At 40.3% G+C, this 20619-nt stretch overlaps 1 protein-coding gene across 1 annotated transcript; it reads right to left on the bottom strand.

Moving 5' to 3' along the window:
- Window positions 1-7604: 7604 nt before the first annotated feature.
- Window positions 7605-20338, bottom strand: LOC140070560 (histamine H3 receptor-like). The gene is made up of 3 exons (XM_072117207.1): window positions 19899-20338; window positions 19283-19449; window positions 7605-9925 (listed from the first exon to the last, which is right to left on the bottom strand). The coding sequence occupies exons 1-3, from the start codon at window positions 20152-20154 to the stop codon at window positions 9035-9037; spliced, it is 1314 nt and encodes a 437-aa protein (XP_071973308.1). The 5' UTR covers window positions 20155-20338; the 3' UTR covers window positions 7605-9034.
- Between the last annotated feature and the right edge of the window lie 281 nt (window positions 20339-20619).

Below are 20619 nucleotides of genomic sequence, written 5' to 3'. Positions count from 1 at the left end.
TCCAACCTGGCCATCTGTAATTCACGTAGCGTAGAAGTCCCTAGTGCATGTTTATGTTGCGTTTCAAGGGAGGAAACCCTTTGTAGGGCTAATTGCAATTTATGAGCCTTTTCCCTTTTCAGGCGGGTCCCGTGTCTGACGAATACACCCCTTATGAGCCATTTGAGTGTGTCCCATTTAGTCAAGAGGGGTGTTGTGTCCTGCTCTCTCTCTTGAATATAGTTGTTTATAGTTTGAGACACTTCAGCAGTACAAAGGGGGTCTAGTAAAAGTGATTCGTTTAGCTTCCACGACCATTCTCGCTTGGTCAAGAAAGGTAGTCTAAAAGAGGAATAAACTGGTGCGTGATCCGAAAGGAGTATGTTATCAATGGAAGTGGAGACTAACCAGGGAAGAGTGCTATGTTGTGTTAGGATGTAGTCTAGTCTGCTATAAACACCATGTGGGGAAGAGTAAAAGCTGTAATCCCTATCCGAGGGATGTTGTATCCTCCAGGCATCACACAATTGTAGGTGTCTGAGGGCTCGTTTCACTTTTTTCAGAGCTGAATAAGCGATGCTGGATTTACCCGATGAATTATCAAGGGTAGGATCTAAGGTTAGGTTTAGGTCTCCACATAGTATAGCAGAACCCCGTATCAGGGGAAGTACATCGTCGAGTAGCTTAAGTATATAAGCCACCTGTCCCTGATTGGGTGCGTAGACATTGAGAATGGTGAAAATGTGACCGCTTATGTCGATGGTAAGCAAGAGATATCTGGCGTTGGGGTCCACTGTACAATCAATTATTGTGTGGGGTAGGGATTTATGTATCGCTATGGCCACTCCACAGGAGCGTGATTGAGGATTATTAGCAAAATGCCAGGAGGTATAGTGTTTGTGTCTCATCGAAGGAGAATGGCCAACTTTAAAATGTGTCTCTTGCAGGCATAAGATTTGTACCTTTTTCCTGTGGAAGTGGTGCAATACCTGGGCTCTTTTGGAGGGGGAGTTGAGTCCCTGGGCGTTGAAGGAAGCTATCTTGAGGTCAGCCATCGGTAAGGTGAGTTATCACGTTATAGAATTCCCACACCTCTAGGTACTAAGGGAGAGAAGAGTTAGACGTTGAGATAATTGTTATACTTGAGGAAGGGTATGGGAGGGGGATGGGGATTAGGTTGGGGAGGAAAGGGGGAAAAGGAAAGTAGTGGGAAAAAAGGGGGGGGGGGGAGAAAAACAAAACAAAAAACAAGACACGAGCAGCGCCTCAAGGAAAAGGGCAGCTGCAGCAGTAACTAATAACAAGTGTTATGGAGGGTGTCGGACTGACAACCAGTGTCGACCGAGATCCTCAAACTAACGGGGTGGTAGACTCTAGCCAATTGAGCCGTGAGTGAACCCCCTTGGATAGGATGGCAAGAGTATAGGCCATCAGGCAATGACAAAAATATGTTGATACTAGCTAAAGTGGGCAAACCAGTATACATTACATCAGGAAGGGTACAGGTTCATGAGAAGGAGAAGCATTCAGATTCAGACTCAGGGACTGTTGCTGTGGCGGTTCGGACCCGTGTGTCCGAGTGGAGGAACGGAATCCTGCCCGTTGGGACGATGAGGACGTTTCCTGGGGCTTCTTTTCGGGAGGCCCAGTGGCGTCAGGTTGGCTGAATGTGGGTTGATGTTTCCTTTGGGTGGTATGGAAAAAGAGGGCCACGTAGATAAGTGGACTGCAGGTAAATTCAGGTCGCGTAGGAAGGATGGCAGGTCGTCAGCTGAGCGAAGGGAGAATTCCTTGCCTCCTTGGCGGACTTGTAAAGCGAAGGGGAAACCCCATCTGTAGGGTATGTCGCGTTCCCGTAGCATGTCTAGCAAGGGTCGGAGGGCAGCCCGTTGAGCTAGCGTATAGCGGGACAAGTCCGGTAGGATTTTAATGACAGTGCTTTGGTATGTTATCTGTTTCTGAGAGCGGATTTTGAACAAAAGCTGCTCCTTCAACGCATAAAAATGAATCCGACAGATGACATCTCTAGGTGTTTGAGCGTTTGGATCAGGGGGTCTCAGAGCGCGGTGTGCTCTGTCAATTTCAATGTATGTGTCAGGTGGGCGTCCTAAGATGCCGTTAAAAATGGTGGTTAATGTCGAGAACAGAGTAGCTTGTGAGACGCTTTCTGGAAGACCCTTGATGCGCAGGTTGTTGCGTCTGCTTCTATTTTCAATATCATCTATATGTTGCTGTATGGCAAATAGCTGGGTCTGTTGTCGCAGGACTGTGTCTTGTAAGGTCTCAAGTGATGCTTCTGTGGAAGATTTGGCCTGATCCAGGACATCAATCCTACTGGAGAGCATTGAGATCTCAGAGTGAAGTTTAGCAAATTCCTGTTTGCAGTCGGTGGTTATCTGCGCAGCGAAGTTGGACATGTCAGCCTTAGTAGGTAAGGAGGCAAGCAAGGTGTGGAGGTCTGACAAGGTGGGTATTCTCTCCTCAGTGGGAATAGGTTGTGTACATATGGGGTCATGCAGCTGTGCCTTGGGAGTGGTGATTGTTCCCACATGTTGATTAGTTATATGTCCTGTATGCACAGAAGTGGGCACAGCCCCAAGGTATGGTGCTTCTTGCCTGGGGGAGGTTAAGGGGACTCCAGCCCTGTACTCACTGTAAGGCTTCTGGCCTGGGCCTGAGCTGCTGGGGCTTGAAGGCCTTGGAACTCCTGCCCCAGATGTAAGCTGGATTCCTCTTGGGGTGTCAACCCGGCTATTGGCCCTCGTTGCTCCTTGTTCTGGAGTCAGCACCTCTTCCTCTGGCTCCTTGTCAGGTACCTGCCATTGGGTGTTGGCGTGGGCCATGTCGGGAGTCAGTTCTGTCCCTATGGATGTGCCCACGAGGGATCGCGGTTGGGACACTGTCTGTGTCGGCGGCAGGGATGAGGAGGCTCGGGGATCGGTCGCGGGCTGCGCCAGATCTACAGGCTCAGTGCGCGCCACTTTACCTTCTGCGGCGCGGGCCGCTGGCTCCGGCGGTGTGCCACCCGGGAGAGGTGCCGAGCAACTGGGCAAGGTCGGAGCTGTGTCCATTCCCGTTGTCGGCCCGGTTTCGAGGGCTACGTGTTGCGCAGCTTCTGTTATGCCTGGTCGCAGTGGAGAGCTTGGCTGGCAGTGGCGGCCATCTTGGCTCCTCGTGGTCGGGGGCACAAGGTCCATGTTCTCCGGAGTGGAGGTAAAGAAATGGCCAATACCCTTCCTGGTTGTCGATTTCGTTTGTGGGGTCTTAAGTAGCCTTTTTCTGGTGGGTTTCCCCATGCCCGGATGCCTGATGGCGTTGGATGAAGAGGGGTGCACAGCGGAGCTCAGGTTCCGTGCGTCCTCACTCTTCCATGGCTGGCCACGCCCCCCCATTTTGTCGCTTCTTCATACATCTCTGGCCCTTGCAAGCCAATGAAAAAAAATGTTGTGGTACCTTTCATAATAGAATGTTAATTGAATAAATCGATTACTGAAGCTGCTGCGCATTCTCTTCACTAATTCAAGCAGTGAATGGGCATGATTCTCTGTTATTTTAAAAAACCTAAATAGTATTTGTTTTGAAAAGACAGTTTCCCTATTGGCTACCTTAAGACCTAAAACAGACGCTGACTTTTTAATCAACTTTTGTACTCTGTTTGTATCGGATGTAAAGATACAACAACCTCATGTCCTAACTCTCTCTGAAGCCTCGTTCATTGAGATATAACCTGCGTATGCCATTTAAGCTTTTTGTCAATCCTACACAGATATTTATATCTAGAGACTATATCAATAGTGGCTACATCAGTAACCTGTAATTGAGAAATTGATGAACATTTCTATTGTCTTAGTAGCTTTAAGTTTCAGTCCACAATTTTTGCACCAGTGAGCAAATGAAACTGCAGTCTCCCTATGATCCGAATCATCCTGCTCTTTAATACACTAGCACTGAATGAGCACTTCTATAAGAAGCACTCCAGGGCATCCTCAAAATGGCTGGCCCCCCACCAAAGAAAGTAAAGTTAATTTGCATAAAACAGAACACTGCACGTGGCAGCTGGAACCATGAAATCATTAAAGGCCTGTTCATTAAGGGGTTAATACACGTAAAAGTCACACTACTTATTTGGAATGAAAGGCCTGCATTCAGGGTAAGAACCTACTTGGATATAGACCCTACATCATGTTCACTTTTATTGAATCATTTTAAGTAAGGTCATTCATGCTTAATTTGTAAAACATTTAACCCCTTAAGGACGCAGCCATTTTGTAGCTTAAGGCTCAGCCCGATTTTTTGGATTCTGACTTGCTTCGCTTTATATGGTTATAACTTTTGAACACTGTTACTTATCAAAACGATTCTGAGATTGTTTTTTCCCCACATGTTGTACATCATTTTAGTGGTAAATTTTGGCAGATAAGTTTTGCGTTTATTTCCAAAAAAAAAAGAAAATATGATACATTTTTTGAAAAATTTGCCATTTTCGAAATTCTAAATCAATGCGTTTTCAGGCAGATAGATTTACCACCTAAATAAGTTGCTGAATAACATTTCCCATTTGTCTACTTTACATTTTCATAATTTCTGAAATGTCTGGATAATTTATTTTGATGTCACGCGGCTTACAAATAGAATATCGCTTTTCCGGATTTTCAGAATTGACTATTTGGGGATAAATACAGTTTTGAATGAAATTTTACATATTTAGCATCAAAACCCCCTATATAATCTACCCATTTTCAAATCTGCACCCCTCAAGCTATCAGAAACAGCATTTACAAAGATTGTTAACCCCTTGAGATCTTCATAGTAATTGAATCAAAATGGAGGTGAAATTTAGAATGGTCATATTGTTCCCTTATACGTTCATTTAGCACTAAAATTTACACATTTCCAAAATATAAAAAGAGAAAACCCACCATACAATTTGTTCTGCAATTTCTCCTGAGTACAAAGACCCCCCACATGTGGCTGTGACTTGTTTTATGGGCGCACAGCGAGGTGCAGAAGGGAAGGAGGGCGCTGCAGCTGCCAGGATTTTAGTTTCCTCATTGGCCCCTTTTGAAGGCTATAAAATTTTCGCTTTTTCGTTATTGGGGCCATGTGACAGCATTTTTTTTGCGGGATGAGATGCTTTTTCCATTGTTACCATTTTGGGGTTGGTATCACCTATTGTTGAAAATTTAGGAACTTTTTTTGAGGGCAGGAGTAGAAAAGCATCAATTCTGTACTGGATTTTTTACTTCTTTTTTTTTTGGTGTTCACCGTATAGCCTAATAATCATGTTATCTTTATTCTATGGGTCGATACGATTACGGGGATACCAGACATGAATATATTTTCTTACGTTTTACTAAATTTGTCAAACAAAACCCTAATGTGGGGAAAAATCTATCATTTATGTATTGCCGTCTTCCAAGTGGCATAACATTGTTACTTTTTTGGCTACGGAGCTGGTTGATGGCTTGTTTTTTGCGGGACATGTTGTACTTTGCACCAGTATCATGTCTGAGTACATATGGTTTTTTGATCGCATTTTATAGCATTTTTTGTGGGATTGAAAAGGTAAAAATCATACTTTTTGGAGGGTTTATAACAGTTTTTTTTTACGGCGTTTATCGTGGGGGTTCAATAATGATTTACTTTTATTCTACGGGTTGTTACGGACGCGGTGATACTATATATGTGGGGTTTGTGTTATGATTTAGACTTTTTTTTGAGTTATATGTCTCTTTATATGTTTTGGGGGTTTGGGGCATTTTTAGTGATTTATGACTTTATTTTTTTATTGAATAACTTTTTTTTTTTACTTTTTCACTTTTATACCATGGGACATGAACAAGCAATCACCTGATTGCTTCTTCATGATAATATTCTGCAATACTGATGTATTGCAGAGTATTATCAGTGTCAGCCTATACACTTGCATAGGCTGGCACTGTGCCAGTAAGATGACGTCACAGACGAAATCTTACCGGCAATTCTTGCAAGTAACTCTGGGGTCCAGAGCGGACCCCAGAGTTGCTATAGCAATGATTGGCGCCCCCCGAAAACGGTTCGGGGGGGCCGATCGTGGGGGAAAGACCCCCCAGATGCATGTTAGATGCCGCGGTCGTGCTGACCGCGGCATTTAACGGGTTAAGCACCCGCGATCGGAGACAACTCTGATCGCGCGTGTTACAGTGGGGTGCCGGCTATTAGTTACAGCTGGCACCCCGTGTTTCCCGATGCCGGTTTGGCTCTGATCCAGAGCCGAACCGGCATAAGCGCCGTGGCGGATATATCCGCCACTGAGCGCTAAGTCACTGCGCTCCGTGAAGGGGTTAAGCACAATTCCACAAGTTTTAATCAGCGTTTGAAGCTTTCATATTAATGTGAGCGGGAATGACGGCCTGGACTGGCAGGAGATACGTGGGGTGGAGATGATTGGTGGTTGGAGATAACAACATAGCTGATAGGGGGCTTCAAATGGGGGGTGTAGTTTAGTGTTTATATAAGGGCTGACACGAAGGGAAAGCCTCATTCTGGCCAGAAAAAATTGTCAGCAGGTTGTAAGAGGGCTGTCAGGGCTGTCAAGGAATAGAATTTGCATAAAACAGAAGACTGCACATTTCTCCACATCCAACCCCTTGAAGCAATTTTCCATGTTTGCCATAAGTTGAATCATTTTAAATAGGAATATCAATGTAGATGTGAGGTTTATACAATGATTCATAAAGGTTAAATAACATGAAGAGAGTTGTCTGCATCACTGGTTTGTGCATATTTTTTTATTTATTAGGCAGTTGTCTTCTTCTCAGGGGATTGTAAATGGCATCTGTTTGTCAGACAAGCTTTGCAATTGAAATTCAAAATGGCTGCCGTGGAGAAAGAATTTAGCTAATTTAAATAAAACAGAACACTATACATGTCACAATAAAGCTCTGGAACCATTAAATCATAAATGGCCTGGCTCTGGTGGCATCCATGATAGCTTCACTGCTCACTCAAGCTTTGGTGCTGTTCAAGAAAGCATCAGTAGATGGCTTGTGCTACGCTTGTCAACTAAAGGTACATGGAAACCCAGGAGGGGTAATGGGTCATATCAAAAAGAACAAAATACTAAAAGCACAAACCTCACATCATGTTAATTGCATGTAAACTGATGACCATCTGATTGAGGTGAGTGCTTCCCCTGCTCCGTACCCTTTAGTACTGTATAAAAATATGTTTTGGAGAATATCAGACAAGTCACAAACTAGTATCCTGTATTTTACTGGGTCGGCAGTTGTCTTCCTCTTAGAGACATGCAAATGGAGCCTGTTTGTCAGAGAAGCTTGTCAATTGAAATTCAAAATAGTTGCAACCAAAGGAAAAGTGAAAATAATGTGCATAAAACAGAAGACTGCATGTGTTACTTTAAAGCTCTGTGTCAGCTGGAACCATGACATCATTAAAGAGAACCCGTCATGCAAAATAACCCCCCCTAAACTAAATATATTTTCATAAACTGCCATTAGAGAGCATTGCCTCTATCCCTTCATTGTCCCTCTATATACTTGTAAACTTAAGCAATGAGGTCCTAAATCTGTATGCAAATGACCTGTGAGATGTCCAATGAATCATTAGCATATTCAAGGGGGAGGAGAGGGGAGGGGTAACAGGGGTGACATCACTGCCTCTGACCATGTGACCAGCCTCGTTTACATAACAAAGAAAAGATGATTTTATAATGATTAATGTATGAATCGCCTAGATAAAGACTGGGATGGGATCCTTGTGAGCTGCTCCAACAGGTAGTAGTGACAGGACTAGTGACAGAGACCTGATGACAGCTGTCCTTTAAGGGCCTGTCTTGGTGGCAGCCATGATAGCTTCACTGCTCATTCAAACTGTTCAAGCAAACATCATGGTTTGTGCGAGACTTGTCAACAGAGGGTTCATGTAAACACCAGAAGGTGTAATTGGTCATGATAAAAAGGTTGTCTAAGGCAGAACTAAAGCCCAAAGCAGAACATAACATCAATAGCACAAACGTCACATCATGTTAATTGCATATGAGAAGATGACCATCTGATTGAGGTGTTTCTCCTGCCCCATTCCTTTTAGTACTATTTGTCAATTGACATTTGGAACATATTACCAGCAGGACAATGCACGAACCTGCCTCTGCATGTAACTAAATAATACTGAACACAGATATAACAAAACAACTCTTAGTTATTGGATTTTTAAAATTACTCTTTAGATTCAAGGTTTCATAAAAACACAATTATTTACTTTATCAAGTATGCTGCAGAAATACATTTTCCTAAAGTAAAAAATCTTTAGGGCTCTTTCAGACGTCTGAGTCTGCTGCACATATGCAAAAAATGGGGACTGCATTCCATTTTTTTTAACATCAGCAAAAAAACGGATGAGTTTCTTATCTACTTTTTGCCCTGCCCAGGTTGTTGCCCAGCAACATTTGAGAAAAAACAGACTGCAGAAGGATATCATCCATGTGCCGTCTGTTTTTTTTGATGGATCCATTGACTTTTATGGAGGTCCGTGGACCACATGTGAGTAAAAAAAATAGTGCATGCTGCAATTTTTTTCTCACTGTCTGCACATTGGTGAAAGAAATGCCTGAATGAGCTTGTATACTCAAAGTTCCTCTTATACAGTGTTACTTAGTAACATATGATAACAATTAAGTTGGTTGAATCAATACAGACAGACATTTTTTGAAAAATGTGAACTTCTTTATTGGTCTTGATTATCTAATGCCCTTACAGGAAGATTTAAGGCATCAGTTAACCTAGGGAGAATCTCAGTCTCTGTGATCCCGCTAGAATGGCCAACTCTTCTGTCTAGCTAAACTTGAAAACAATGTATGAGAGAAAGGACTCTGCTTAACAGAGTGTTGGTTAACCATAAGACATCCGACCAAATAAAAAATATGCCGGATCCATTATATCAATATTTCATAGTCTCCACCCCTTATTTTCACTGTTATCAGAACTTAATGAAATGTGAATAATAGTTCCATTAATCCCGTTGTCTTTGTTGTCCTTTTCATAATCCTGTTAATGGTTTACATAAAAATATGAGGGTGTATTTTCACTTTTCCTGGGCAAAGCAGCTTCATAAAGGCTTTTCTGAAACTCATATGGCAAAGAGGGTAAAGTATAGGGTTGATGGCGGAATTTAACCAGAGGAGCCAAAAGGAGATCTCATAGAGATAATGCTGAACGCAGCGTCCATGGCAAGCTGCCCTGATAATCATTAACAGTGTGTAGGGTGCCCAGCAAAGGCCAAAGATACATACAATGATGGCCAAGGATTTGGCTACTCTCTTGTCTCTTGAAAGCCTAAATCTGTTGGCAATACTGCTAGCCATGTCAGTCCTAACATTACTGCAAGCATTTTCCACAGTTTTGTAAAAGCAGTCTTGATGTTTTTTGGTCTGGACCTCGACTTGTAAAGGTGGAAGATCATGGCTAATATTTAAATCCAATATGGGGCCCTTAAGTCTTTGGGATCTTTGACCTGCAGGACAAGTCTCAGAAGATGTCAAACAGGTGGTTTGTTTCTTTGCATCAATGTGAGGCCTTTCAGCAGGTTTAACAAAAAAGATTAAGTGTTCTTTCTTCTTCCTTTGAAAAGTCATCTCACAGTGTTCCTGGCCTTGTGCCAGTTCTTCATTTCTCATCATGGTCCTCTTTTTGATATTGATATAGATACTCAAATTAAAATAAGTGACACTGATGAATGGTGTGAAGAACTCTACTGTGGAGGCAATCATCAAGAAATACCAGTTGTAGTAAAATTCTACATAACATTCTCCTTCAGGTAAGATTGTTGCTCTTGCTATGTACTCCCAGCTGATGATGGCTGGACCATAGAGTAGGAAGGCGGCTACCCAAACAATCAACATTTTAAAAACTGCATTTCTAGTCATTCCTTTCTGAGCTCGGTAGGACACCTAATGCATGGGAAAAGAAAAAATAGAATGTAAACTATATCCTGAAGATAAAATACAAGTGTAAGCATACGTCCTAAAACAGTCATATAAAATACATCATTACTAGTGATGAGCCAACCCAAACAACAAAGTTTGGATGCGTGCCAAACTTGGCCAGTTGAGACCTGTGACCCTGCTTTATGGCAGAGTGTGCCGACGAAAGCCTCTCCTCAGTACAAGACATATGAAAGCCTGCATACAGTTTGCAAAAAAACACATGAAGGACAAACAGACTATGAGAAACAACATTCTCTGATCTGAAGAGATGAAGATTGAAGTTTTTGGTGTGAATTCTAAGCAGTATGTGTGGAGAAAACCAAGCACTTTTTTTGTATTTGGCCGTATATTTGCATTGCTTCGGTCTTTTATGTGCAATTGTAATTTTTTGATGCATTTGGCCCATGTACTTATATTGCTGTGCCGCTCCTTTTTTGTTATTTATGCAAAAACCAAGCACTTCTCATCACCTGCCAAATACAATCCCAACAATGACATATGGTGGTGGCAGCATCATGCTATGGGGGTGTTTTTCAGCTGTAGTGACAAAACGATTGGTTACAATTAAAGGATAGATTAATGCAGCCAAGAACAGAGATATCCTGGATAAAAACCTCTTCCAGGGTGCTCTGGAAGTGGCTTCAGAACAACTCTGTGACCATTCTTGACTGCCCCAGTCACAGCCCTGACCTAAACCCACATTTACCCTCCAACCTGAGGGAGCCGCAGAGGATCTGCAAGGAAGAATGGCAGATGATCCCTAAATCCAGGTGTAAAAAAACTTGTTGTATCATTCCCAAGAAGACTCATGGCTGTACCAGCTCAAAAAGTGCTTCTACTCAATACTCAGAAAAGGGTCTGAATACTTATGGCCATGTGAAATTTCAGTTTTGCTTGATAATATATTAGCAAAAATATCTACATTTCAGTTTTTATTTCTGTCGAGATGGGGTAATGTACATTAATGAGAAAAAAAATTACTTTTTTAATCTTACCTTGGCTGCTTGGAAACAAAGAGTGAAAGGGGTTTGAATACTTTCCATACCCACTTTATACTAACCTATAGTGCAGTGTCAGTAACTGTGACTGCAGGCTTATCTCAAAAGGTCTCATACAGCAGTCCCTATAGGAAAGGCGAACAGGGAGATACCAAAAAGCGCTCATAGAGTAGTAGTTTGTACAACAATGGACAAATTCAGATGGGGGAGGGAAGAATGAGGCTCACCAGATAGAGTTGTGCAAGTTCCAGGCACAACACTAGTGGAAGGCTTGAGCTGAGTACCACTCAGGTGCTGCCTGTTGACGGGATCATCAGAGCGCAGTAGCCACACCGGTCTGGATCAGATGCATGGGATGATGGGGTGATTGTCACTATGGCGCACACTGGTAGTCAAAAGTGATTCGGAGAGTACTTCATAACAAAACTGTTTATTGGTGTCTCGGTAACACAACGCGTTTCGGAATCAGCGGCGATTCCTTTTTCAAGTGAGGAGAGACTAAAAAAAATATATAGGTACAATGTGTGTCGATAAAGGACAAGAAATTAAAAATAAAAAATAAAAGCAATCCATATAAAAATGCCCATAGAGTGTTAGGGCGATGTAGATACAACATTGCATGATATCATAGCATGGTATAAACTGACAAAAAACGTACATAACAAGTATTAATAGGTAAGCCAACATAAAATTGCATAAAAAGCATCAACTAAGTTGGATACAGAGTCCAATACAATGGATTAAGCATATATTGAAATTGAGCAGAAATATAAATAAATATAGATATAAAATAAATAAATATGAATGTAAATATAACTATAGATTCAAATAAATAAATGTGAATATAGATACAACAATAGATATATCAATGAATATATAAAAATGAATATATACAAATGACAGGATAAAAAGAATGTGGAAAGTGGAGTGTCCATGATGAATCCCAATAAAGAAGTGGGCAGATAACAAAGGAATACTTATAGCTCATGGAATTTGGTGGTCATATAGACAAAAAGTAAATGATGCAATGCAGAGAAACATGAGGCAAATAGATAAATGAGGGACTGGGGTTCTTACCTAGAAGCTCAGGTCTTAGGTTTCTTCCCAGAGCTGTAAAGGTGTGGTGGGAGTGTGGTCACTTTAAACAGACTGATGGGGGAGTGGCTAGCGCCAAAAATGGGGGTGTGGCTTACTAGATTTTTTTTTTTTTTTTCTCTTTTTTTTTTTTCTCTTTTTTTTTTTCCCCCCCTCCTTCCCCCTTTTCCTTTTATTCTAAAAATTACTTTCTAAGGACTCATTGAGACCATTTGGGACCAGACAATTAATTTTAAAGATCCAAAACATTTCTCTCTGGCGGAGTATATTAAGTCGTTCGCTCCCCTCAGGGATTGCTTCTACTGGGGTTATTGAAAAAGCTAGAAAGTCTTTTTGGTGATGCGTGAGAGCGTGTCTGGAAACACTATGCTTAGTGAAAACCATTGGTAGTGTTGCTGCGATGGTTGTTTATACGGGTTCTTAGGTGCTGTGATGTTCGACCTAGTTATATTTACATTCATATTTATTTATTTTATATCTATATTTATTTATATTTCTGCTCAATTTCAATATATGCTTAATCCATTGTATTGGACTCTGTATCCAACTTAGTTGATGCTTTTTATGCAATTTTATGTTGGCTTACCTATTAATACTTGTTATGTACGTTTTTTGTCAGTTTATACCATGCTATGATATCATGCAATGTTGTATCTACATCGCCCTAACACTCTATGGGCATTTTTATATGGATTGCTTTTATTTTTTATTTTTATTTTTAATTTCTTGTCCTTTATCGACACACATTGTACCTATATATTTTTTTTAGTCTCTCCTCACTTGAAAAAGGAATCGCCGCTGATTCCGAAACGCGTTGTGTTACCGAGACACCAATAAACAGTTTTGTTATGAAGTACTCTCCGAATCACTTTTGACTACCAGTGTGCGCCATAGTGACAATCACCCCATCATCCCATACAGCAGTCCCTATATGTCTAATCACGAATGGTCTCATACCACACTCACTGCATTTCTAATCTCAAACATTCTAATGCTGCAGACACTGTGGGGCACATTTTCTTACCAGTCCCTGGCGCGATCCCTGTTCCAGAATGTCCAACTAGAACGCATTGTGGCACGATTCACTCAGATTGTGTGCCCGATTTCCTGCATATGGCGCTTCCGCGCTCAGGTCCGCCAGAGTTTACCTTCTTCTTCCCGGGGTATGCAAGTGCATGTCTTGCGACACAATTTTAAAGTTAAATCCTGCACTCAGTCCGAATCCATCGGATCATCTGACGGCCTGCCCACCGATTTCTGTTGCACGAAAGCCGGCGTGATTGTGCCAAAATCCGACACAATCCCCTTCAAAATAACTGTCACAGCAGCGCTAATCCTGAAAATTTCCAAAATCTGATGAAATTGCGCTCCACAGACCCTTAGTAAATAAGCCCCTGTGTGTCCAATGTCTATTGTCTCATAACTGCATTTGGATTCATTTGGATTCCGATGCATCTGCTCTACTGGGACAAAATCAACTGGCGTTTTAAATGGGCAGTAGCATTTTAATTCTTCATTATATTAGCATTGTTCTGCTAAGAGGAGCAAAATTTTAAATAACAACTAATGACATATTAGCTTATAAAAGCAGTCCCCGGGTTACGTACAAGATTCTGTAGGTTTGTTCTTAAGTTGAATTTGTATGTAAGTCGGAACTGCATATTTTATAATTGTAACCCCAGCCAAAATTTTTTTGGTCTCTGTGAGAATTGGATTTTATAAATGTTGGGTTGTCATCAGAACGAGGATTAACAATAATAGCTGATTATTGTAGTCTAGGACTAAAGTACAGTAAATTACCAACATCCAGAGGTCCGTTTGTAACTAAGGGTTATCTGTAAGTCGGAATTTCTTAAGTAGGGGACCGCCTGTATTTGAATAATTATTATGCTTATTCCTTGAATATTCCTATATGCACAAATACAGCAAGTGACAAGTTCCTATGGAGCCCTCTAAACTAAATGACACCCTTCTTTTAGCTAAAAATTGTTTCCCTTACATCCCTATAAATCAACTTTATCTTATATTACCTAGCTTCAGAGGGGGCATGTCCTGCTTGGCCAACCCCTTCCATCTACTCCTCTCCATGTTCAATGCGTCTTCTCAGCTTTTAGCACTTAATATCATGTGTCCAGGGTGATGTCATCAAAGGTCCTTTACCCAGTTACATTTGCAACTACTACGCCATGTATGTATCTGAACTCATAAAATCACAGCAGCCTTCATGGACTTCTACTCTTACCCATCCTCCATGCAGACATGCTGTGATTTCATGTTATCAGATACATACATTGGGGAGATGTTGCAAATGTAACTGGATAAAGGACGACACATTGATTTTTTTAACATTGCAGGTATGGAGAGGAACGATTTAGGGATATGGGCAATGCTTTTTAGTCATAGTTTTTTATTTGTTCTGGGTGGGTTATTTTAAAGGGCAGGATAGTTTTTAACAAAGTATTTGTTTTGGGTGGGTTATTTTAAAGGGCAGGTTCTATTTAAGTCCCAAATGTTATAAAATGCAAGCTCCTGGAATCCAGGCTCTAATATTAGGGAATACTGTTACCATGAAGGTGTAAATTTGGTTTGCAACTATGTTTAGGTAGTTTGTGCAAGTCAATCAGCCACATGAATGCCAGGACCCAAAATTTTCTAGCAAAACATTTTTCAAGGGTATTACATTGCCCCTGCCAAAATGCTTCCTTCTTTTGGGGCACACTCGTATGTAACCCTCCACATTATATAGAAAAATGAAAACATTGTAATCAGATTACATTGTTATTCACTACATTCTGGCTGATTGGTGTACATCTTACCTTTAACTGCAGAACACAAATAAGTTATATTTATTGCACAGCGACATTAATATTATTAGACGTAGGGGCACATTTACTTACCCATCCTTTTGCAATCCCCGAGTTGCGTTGTCCGACGAGGATTCGGAGCTGCCGCGATTCACTAAGATTGTGCGTCCAATTTCCTGCATGTGTCGCTTCCCCGCTGAGGTCAGCCGGAGTTCACCTTCTTCTTCCCAGTGCATGTAAGTGCATGGCTTGCGACACAATTTGAATTTTAAATTCTGCGGTTTGTCCCAATCAGTCATGCCCCCAATTTGTGTTGCATGAAAGCCAGTGCTGATACGCCAAAAACCCCTGTGCAATTCGGCGCAAATCGGAAAAATTCAGGAAACTTGACGGACCCTTAGTAAATGTGCCCCATAGCTTGTACATATAAGGAAGCATACTAGTAGTTATACTCTTCTATATACTGTAGAGTCTAGTATAAAATAAATGCTATTTTTGTACATAGGGGGCGGTATAGCAGATATATTACTCTACATTTATCATAGTATTTATCTTTTGGCCAGTATAAAAGAAATTATATGCTATATTTAATATGAGCACATGCAGAAGTATTATATTAGTTATATTATTTACAGGGGCAATATTATGGCATGATTATAGTAGTTATTTTTTGTACATAGGTTTTTCAAATACTGCCCCCTATTTGTCATAATGTCTTTCACTTTATTTCCTTTTTTATAGTTAGAATTTGGGCTGCACTGGCCTATTTGAATTAATATGATTGTATTATCTAGATTCGCACACCATAATTTCACTGCTATTTTCTACTTGTGATGTTGCAGAGTAGAGAATGCACCAGCTTTCTATGCCTAAGTTCCCACTGTGTCAGCATTACTAATATAAATGCACGCTTATGTTGCCAGTCACTTTGTAGCGTTTATTCCAGCATTATAATTTACTTAAATATAGACCCCATGGGCAGGGCTGGCAGTGGTAAAACACTTTTAATTACAATGTTTCTTTCTCTAGATCTATTTAGTTCTTAATGTAACTGGTTATAAAAGGCTGGTTTACATGTGCCTTGTATTCATAAAGCACAAATTGTTCATTGGCCTTGCCTCTACTGAGCCAGTTAATGTAATTGCAGGTTTTTAGATATTTGTAAGGGTAAATGCTGCAGGTATTGTTTCCATAAGAGGAATGAAAAATTCGGTAATCAGCCTTCAATGACACTATTCATTGTGACCTCTGATGGCCACTTGACACAAAGCTTAAAGCTCTTTTTATAAATACTATGTTCAATGGAATGAGATGCTCTTCTTCAACCAGCAAGAACTCCAATAATAGCTGGGAAATATGCAAATGCGTTTCCCTGGATGGGATAAGAAAAACATTCTTAAATTCAGGACTGAATAATAGCTGTAAGACTTGTTTCTCGGAAATGTATGAATATGAATGGATAAAAACAGAGCTAGTCCACTTTGGAAATCCATTCCATATATCCCATACATGCATATTGAGCAGTGTCATGAATGTCAGGAATCAAAGCTTTCTAGCAAAACATAGCCAATGGCATTACACTGCTTCAGCCACAAACCTCCTTCCTTTAGTGCATCCTGGTTCCATCTCATTCTCAAGTCAGGGGCACAAATGTATCAAACATCCAAATTATGTAGAACTTTCTAATCATTATTTTTAATTCTATTTTAGCTGTTTTGTGTATATCTAACCTACACAATAACTACACAACACAAAGACAATAGATTCAGTATATCGATGCAGAATTATGGTAGCTAGATTCTTATACATAGAGGAATATTATAGCACTTATTTTCTTGTACAAGGCTATTGTAGTAGACATATTCTTGTACATAGGAGGAAGTATTATAATAGGTATAACAGATAAAGTATAAATCCACGCTCACACATCTGAGTAAAATGGAACTTCTTTTACTCTGTGCTGCAAAGAGCCTATTCCCTGGCCTTGGACATGATAATGAAGTCCACGTGAAAAAAAGCAGCTCAGCACTAAGGTAAGTTAAAGTCTTCTTTTATTCAGGCATTATTAAAAAGGTCCAGAAACAAATCCAACATTTCAGGAATAAACCCTTAAAGGGGTATTCTCGTTGGGTATTCACATTCAGTTTCATTAATATGCCATATATAAACATTTCTTCAATTAGATATCATTACAATTTTTTTTACCTGTGTGAAGATAATTTCTCATAAATGTAGTTATATGGTCCCTTAGAAACAAGACTGTGTCCTTGGATACGACCACCTCTGCTGGAGGGATTGCACAAAGAAACCAAAAAGTTTTTGTATATGAAATGTCCGGGAGTTACTGCAGGTCCCACAGCCGTCCTGTGGTAATGATGGCTGAATCCAAGAGGCCAGACAGGACTCAATAGCGCATGTCTGGCCACCATTGCCAGAGTGTGACGTGGTCGTATCTGAGGAAGCCATCTCATTTCTAAGGGTCAACATGGCTACATTTATGAGAAATTATCTTCACACAGGAACATTTTTTAAATAACATCCAATTGAAGAAATGTTTTCATATGGCAAATTAATTAAATTAAATGTGGATGCGCAGTTGGGAATACCCCGTTACCCCCCATCACGTTTACTCCTGAAACATGTTGGCTTTGTTTCCGAAACTTTTTAATAATGCCTGAATAAAATAAGATTTTAACATAACTTGGTGCTGTGCTGGTATATTTTTCTATATACTCTAGTTGCTAGCATAAAAGAGGGTCAGTATAGTGGGTATATTATTATATTATGGTATAATGTTATTTCATAATGAACAGGCATAATTTGGAAATATGGAGAAAAACGGGACAGAGAGAGAGAGCTTACCTCATGGGCAGCCTCCAATAGAGCTGAAAGTGGTACTCTCTTTCTTGATTTAAAGCTACAAGCGAAATGAGCAACTGGAGAATGGGAAATAGCAGCATAGTGCACCGGTATATATGTCTATATCCTTAACATACATCAGAAACATATTTCTACTAGGGTTTTCATTCCCATTTAAGATGATTCCTCCTGAGCAAAACACGCGTTGGGGTGTCCGTTCAGCATCATGGGTAAGACACTGGTCTAATACTACGTAACCTGAACTTTGGACTCACATTGATAATATTAATACATTGAGGAGTGATGTGTATATATATTTTTTACTTTTTGAATAAATTATATTCCATTGTTTAGGTTTATACCTAGGCAATGCTAATGGTTATTTTGGGCTCCTGGTCTTGGGCTTACTGGTGTTTCTTGATATTATACTTGCTGTGAACAATTATATCATGTATGTTTAATTATATCCTGTATTTAATATGGTAATGAAATAAAAATACATTAATTTCATGTTGTTTTTAAGTGAACAGTAGACTCTGTTTTTTTCTTTGGTAATATATTTGTACTTGGGTTTGCATTCCCATTACAAGATGATTCTCACTTGAAAATCTCAAGTACAAAAATTTTACTGAAAATAACTATTACATTTATTTTAGTCTGTCACCTTCCCAGACCTGAGATGGAAAACCAGTGGTGTGTTGAAATATCTATCACAAGTGATAGGAAGCTAACAGAAGCATAACTGGCTAATGCATATCTCTTAGGGAGGGATTTACAGTATATTATCTTGCAATGTTTCCATGCCCTGCCATCTTTTGCCCTCCCCTGTTCCTTAGACCAATCATTCAGATTATATAGTGTGTCAAAATACAGTCTGTGACATTGCAGGGGCATGCAATAGGGGCCTGATAAAAGCTTAAGCAACATTAAGAGCCCACAGAGTACAACTTCTGTGCCATTAAGTGGAAAAAGGCAGCACAGAACGACATAACAATGTAACAGTGTTTTAGAAGAAAAGATCCTCTAGAATGGTTATTGCAAGAAGAATGTAGTTTGTGACTAAAGAAACGTGTCAACAGAGATTACATATACTCTATAAACTTCTATATGCCCATGACCACCACTAGAGCTTAGCAATGCTTATAGATTGAGCTCAATATTGTAAGAGAATGTAGTTCTCACCAGCTCCCTCTAGTGAAGATTGCATGTAAATAGAATGTTATCGTTTGACTCAGTGTGAGCTAAAAAGCTGTGCTGGCTGATAAAAACCATATAGTATTGTAATAGCATTCACCTTAACCTAGTATATATCTATGTACAGAGGTGGAGAAGGAAGACTAAGAATTTCTATGATATACCAGAATCTAAATGAATAAAACCTACAGTAAGACTCAGATTCATGGCTCCATAACTGAAAGCCACATGCCTGTGCAGAATTTCTGAAAACCATAGACAGGGTATACAGTATAAGAAACAATTATACTTGCTTATATATATAAAGTAACTATATTATAATAGAGACATCTACATATCAGCAATAAAGTAAAGTCAAGAATGTTAATTACCGCCTTAGTAACTGAGATGAATCTGTCGTAGCTGATGAGAACAATGTTGAACACAGAGGCAGTGCAGAGCAGATAGTCCATGACCAGCCACAACTTGCACAATCCTTTCCCAAACTTCCATTGTCCAGTCAGAACATAGGGAATATAAAGCGGGATACAGAACCCACCTGGGATCAGACAAACAAAAAAGTGATAGTAAAGAAAATGTCAATCACGTTCAGGTCAGTTTGTTGTCACCGATCATTGAAAGATAGATGCAACAATATATTCACATGGCAGTGATGCAAATGCTTCCATATTTGTATTTTAGCATCACAGATCTGTACAGTAGTGTTCTATGGCCTTTGCTAAACTACTACTCCAAGCATGCTTTCATTTCTCTAGACTCTCTGGGAATTGTAGTTTCAAAATACAAGTTGAAGGTCATTGAGGTGAACAACAAAAGAATAGGAGAAGATATAAGACAGGCTCTTCTACAATTTAGCAGATCTCTAGCTTGTGGATTGACAATTCCCAGAAACCACTACATGCTGGTTGCTTTAGCTCTACAACAACCGGTTGCAGACTACTGATATACATCCCCAGAACAAGTCATTTGTGAATGTAAAATACTCACCCACTAAGAAATCCGCTATGGCCAGGTTGAGAAAAAAGAAATTTCCTTGAGTCCTTAACCCTTTGTCAACCACGAAAGCCAGAATAACCAGAGCATTGCCCAAGACAGTTGCCAGCACCATGAGGATCATGAGAACAGCCAGCAAAATAGAGACACTGGGAGTGAACTGTCCATAGTGCTGAAATTGCTCCTCACCGGTGGCCAGGCATTTATTCCCAAGCTGGTTGTCTACTGTTGAGCTGTTCGCTCCTGACATAGCTGCTGCTGAGAGTCAGGGAAGGGGCTGACAAAAGCATAAAACCCAAGGCAAAGGGTCACATTATTAGAGAGCAGGACCTGCAGCCCAGACAGGTAGGATATGGCTGAGAGGAGTTTGATTTATCTGTGCACTGAAAATCCAAACTCCAAGTCTTCAGATTCCTGCAAATGCACTGCATAGATCCATTGAATAGAAGCAGATACAATGTGGGAACTGAGCAGGGAAGCACAGCCCTGTAGCGCCATCTCTAGGATTAGAGCTGTACAACAAGAGAAGATGTTCAGTGTGTAGGATAAGTCTGTAAGCTTCTCCTTATAATAAAATATGAATAGGATATATGTTTCCCATTACATGAGGCTCATTTAAGATGCTTCAAGAGTCTGTAACACTAAGCAATGTATCTACTAAAGGAGGTTGAAGTGTCTTGAGTAGATGTTAAGTATTTCTTATGGCTGCATTTAG

The sequence above is a fragment of the Engystomops pustulosus genome, chromosome 7, assembly GCF_040894005.1.
Source record: "Engystomops pustulosus chromosome 7, aEngPut4.maternal, whole genome shotgun sequence".
NCBI classification, from domain to species: Eukaryota; Metazoa; Chordata; class Amphibia; order Anura; family Leptodactylidae; genus Engystomops; species Engystomops pustulosus.
Note: the sequence above shows the minus strand (reverse complement) of the source record. Positions and strands in the feature narration are given on the sequence as shown.

Bases quoted from the DNA above. Each gene is read 5' to 3' on its own strand.
- LOC140070560 (XM_072117207.1), bottom strand. From the start codon at position 20,154: ATGTCAGGAGCGAACAGCTCAACAGTAGACAACCAGCTTGGGAATAAA. The intron at 19,450-19,898 runs GTGAGTATTTTA...GTCTGATCCCAG, and splicing joins CATAGCGGATTTCTTAGTGG to GTGGGTTCTGTATCCCGCTT. The intron at 9,926-19,282 runs GTAATTAACATT...CCCATGCATTAG, and splicing joins TCATCTCAGTTACTAAGGCG to GTGTCCTACCGAGCTCAGAA.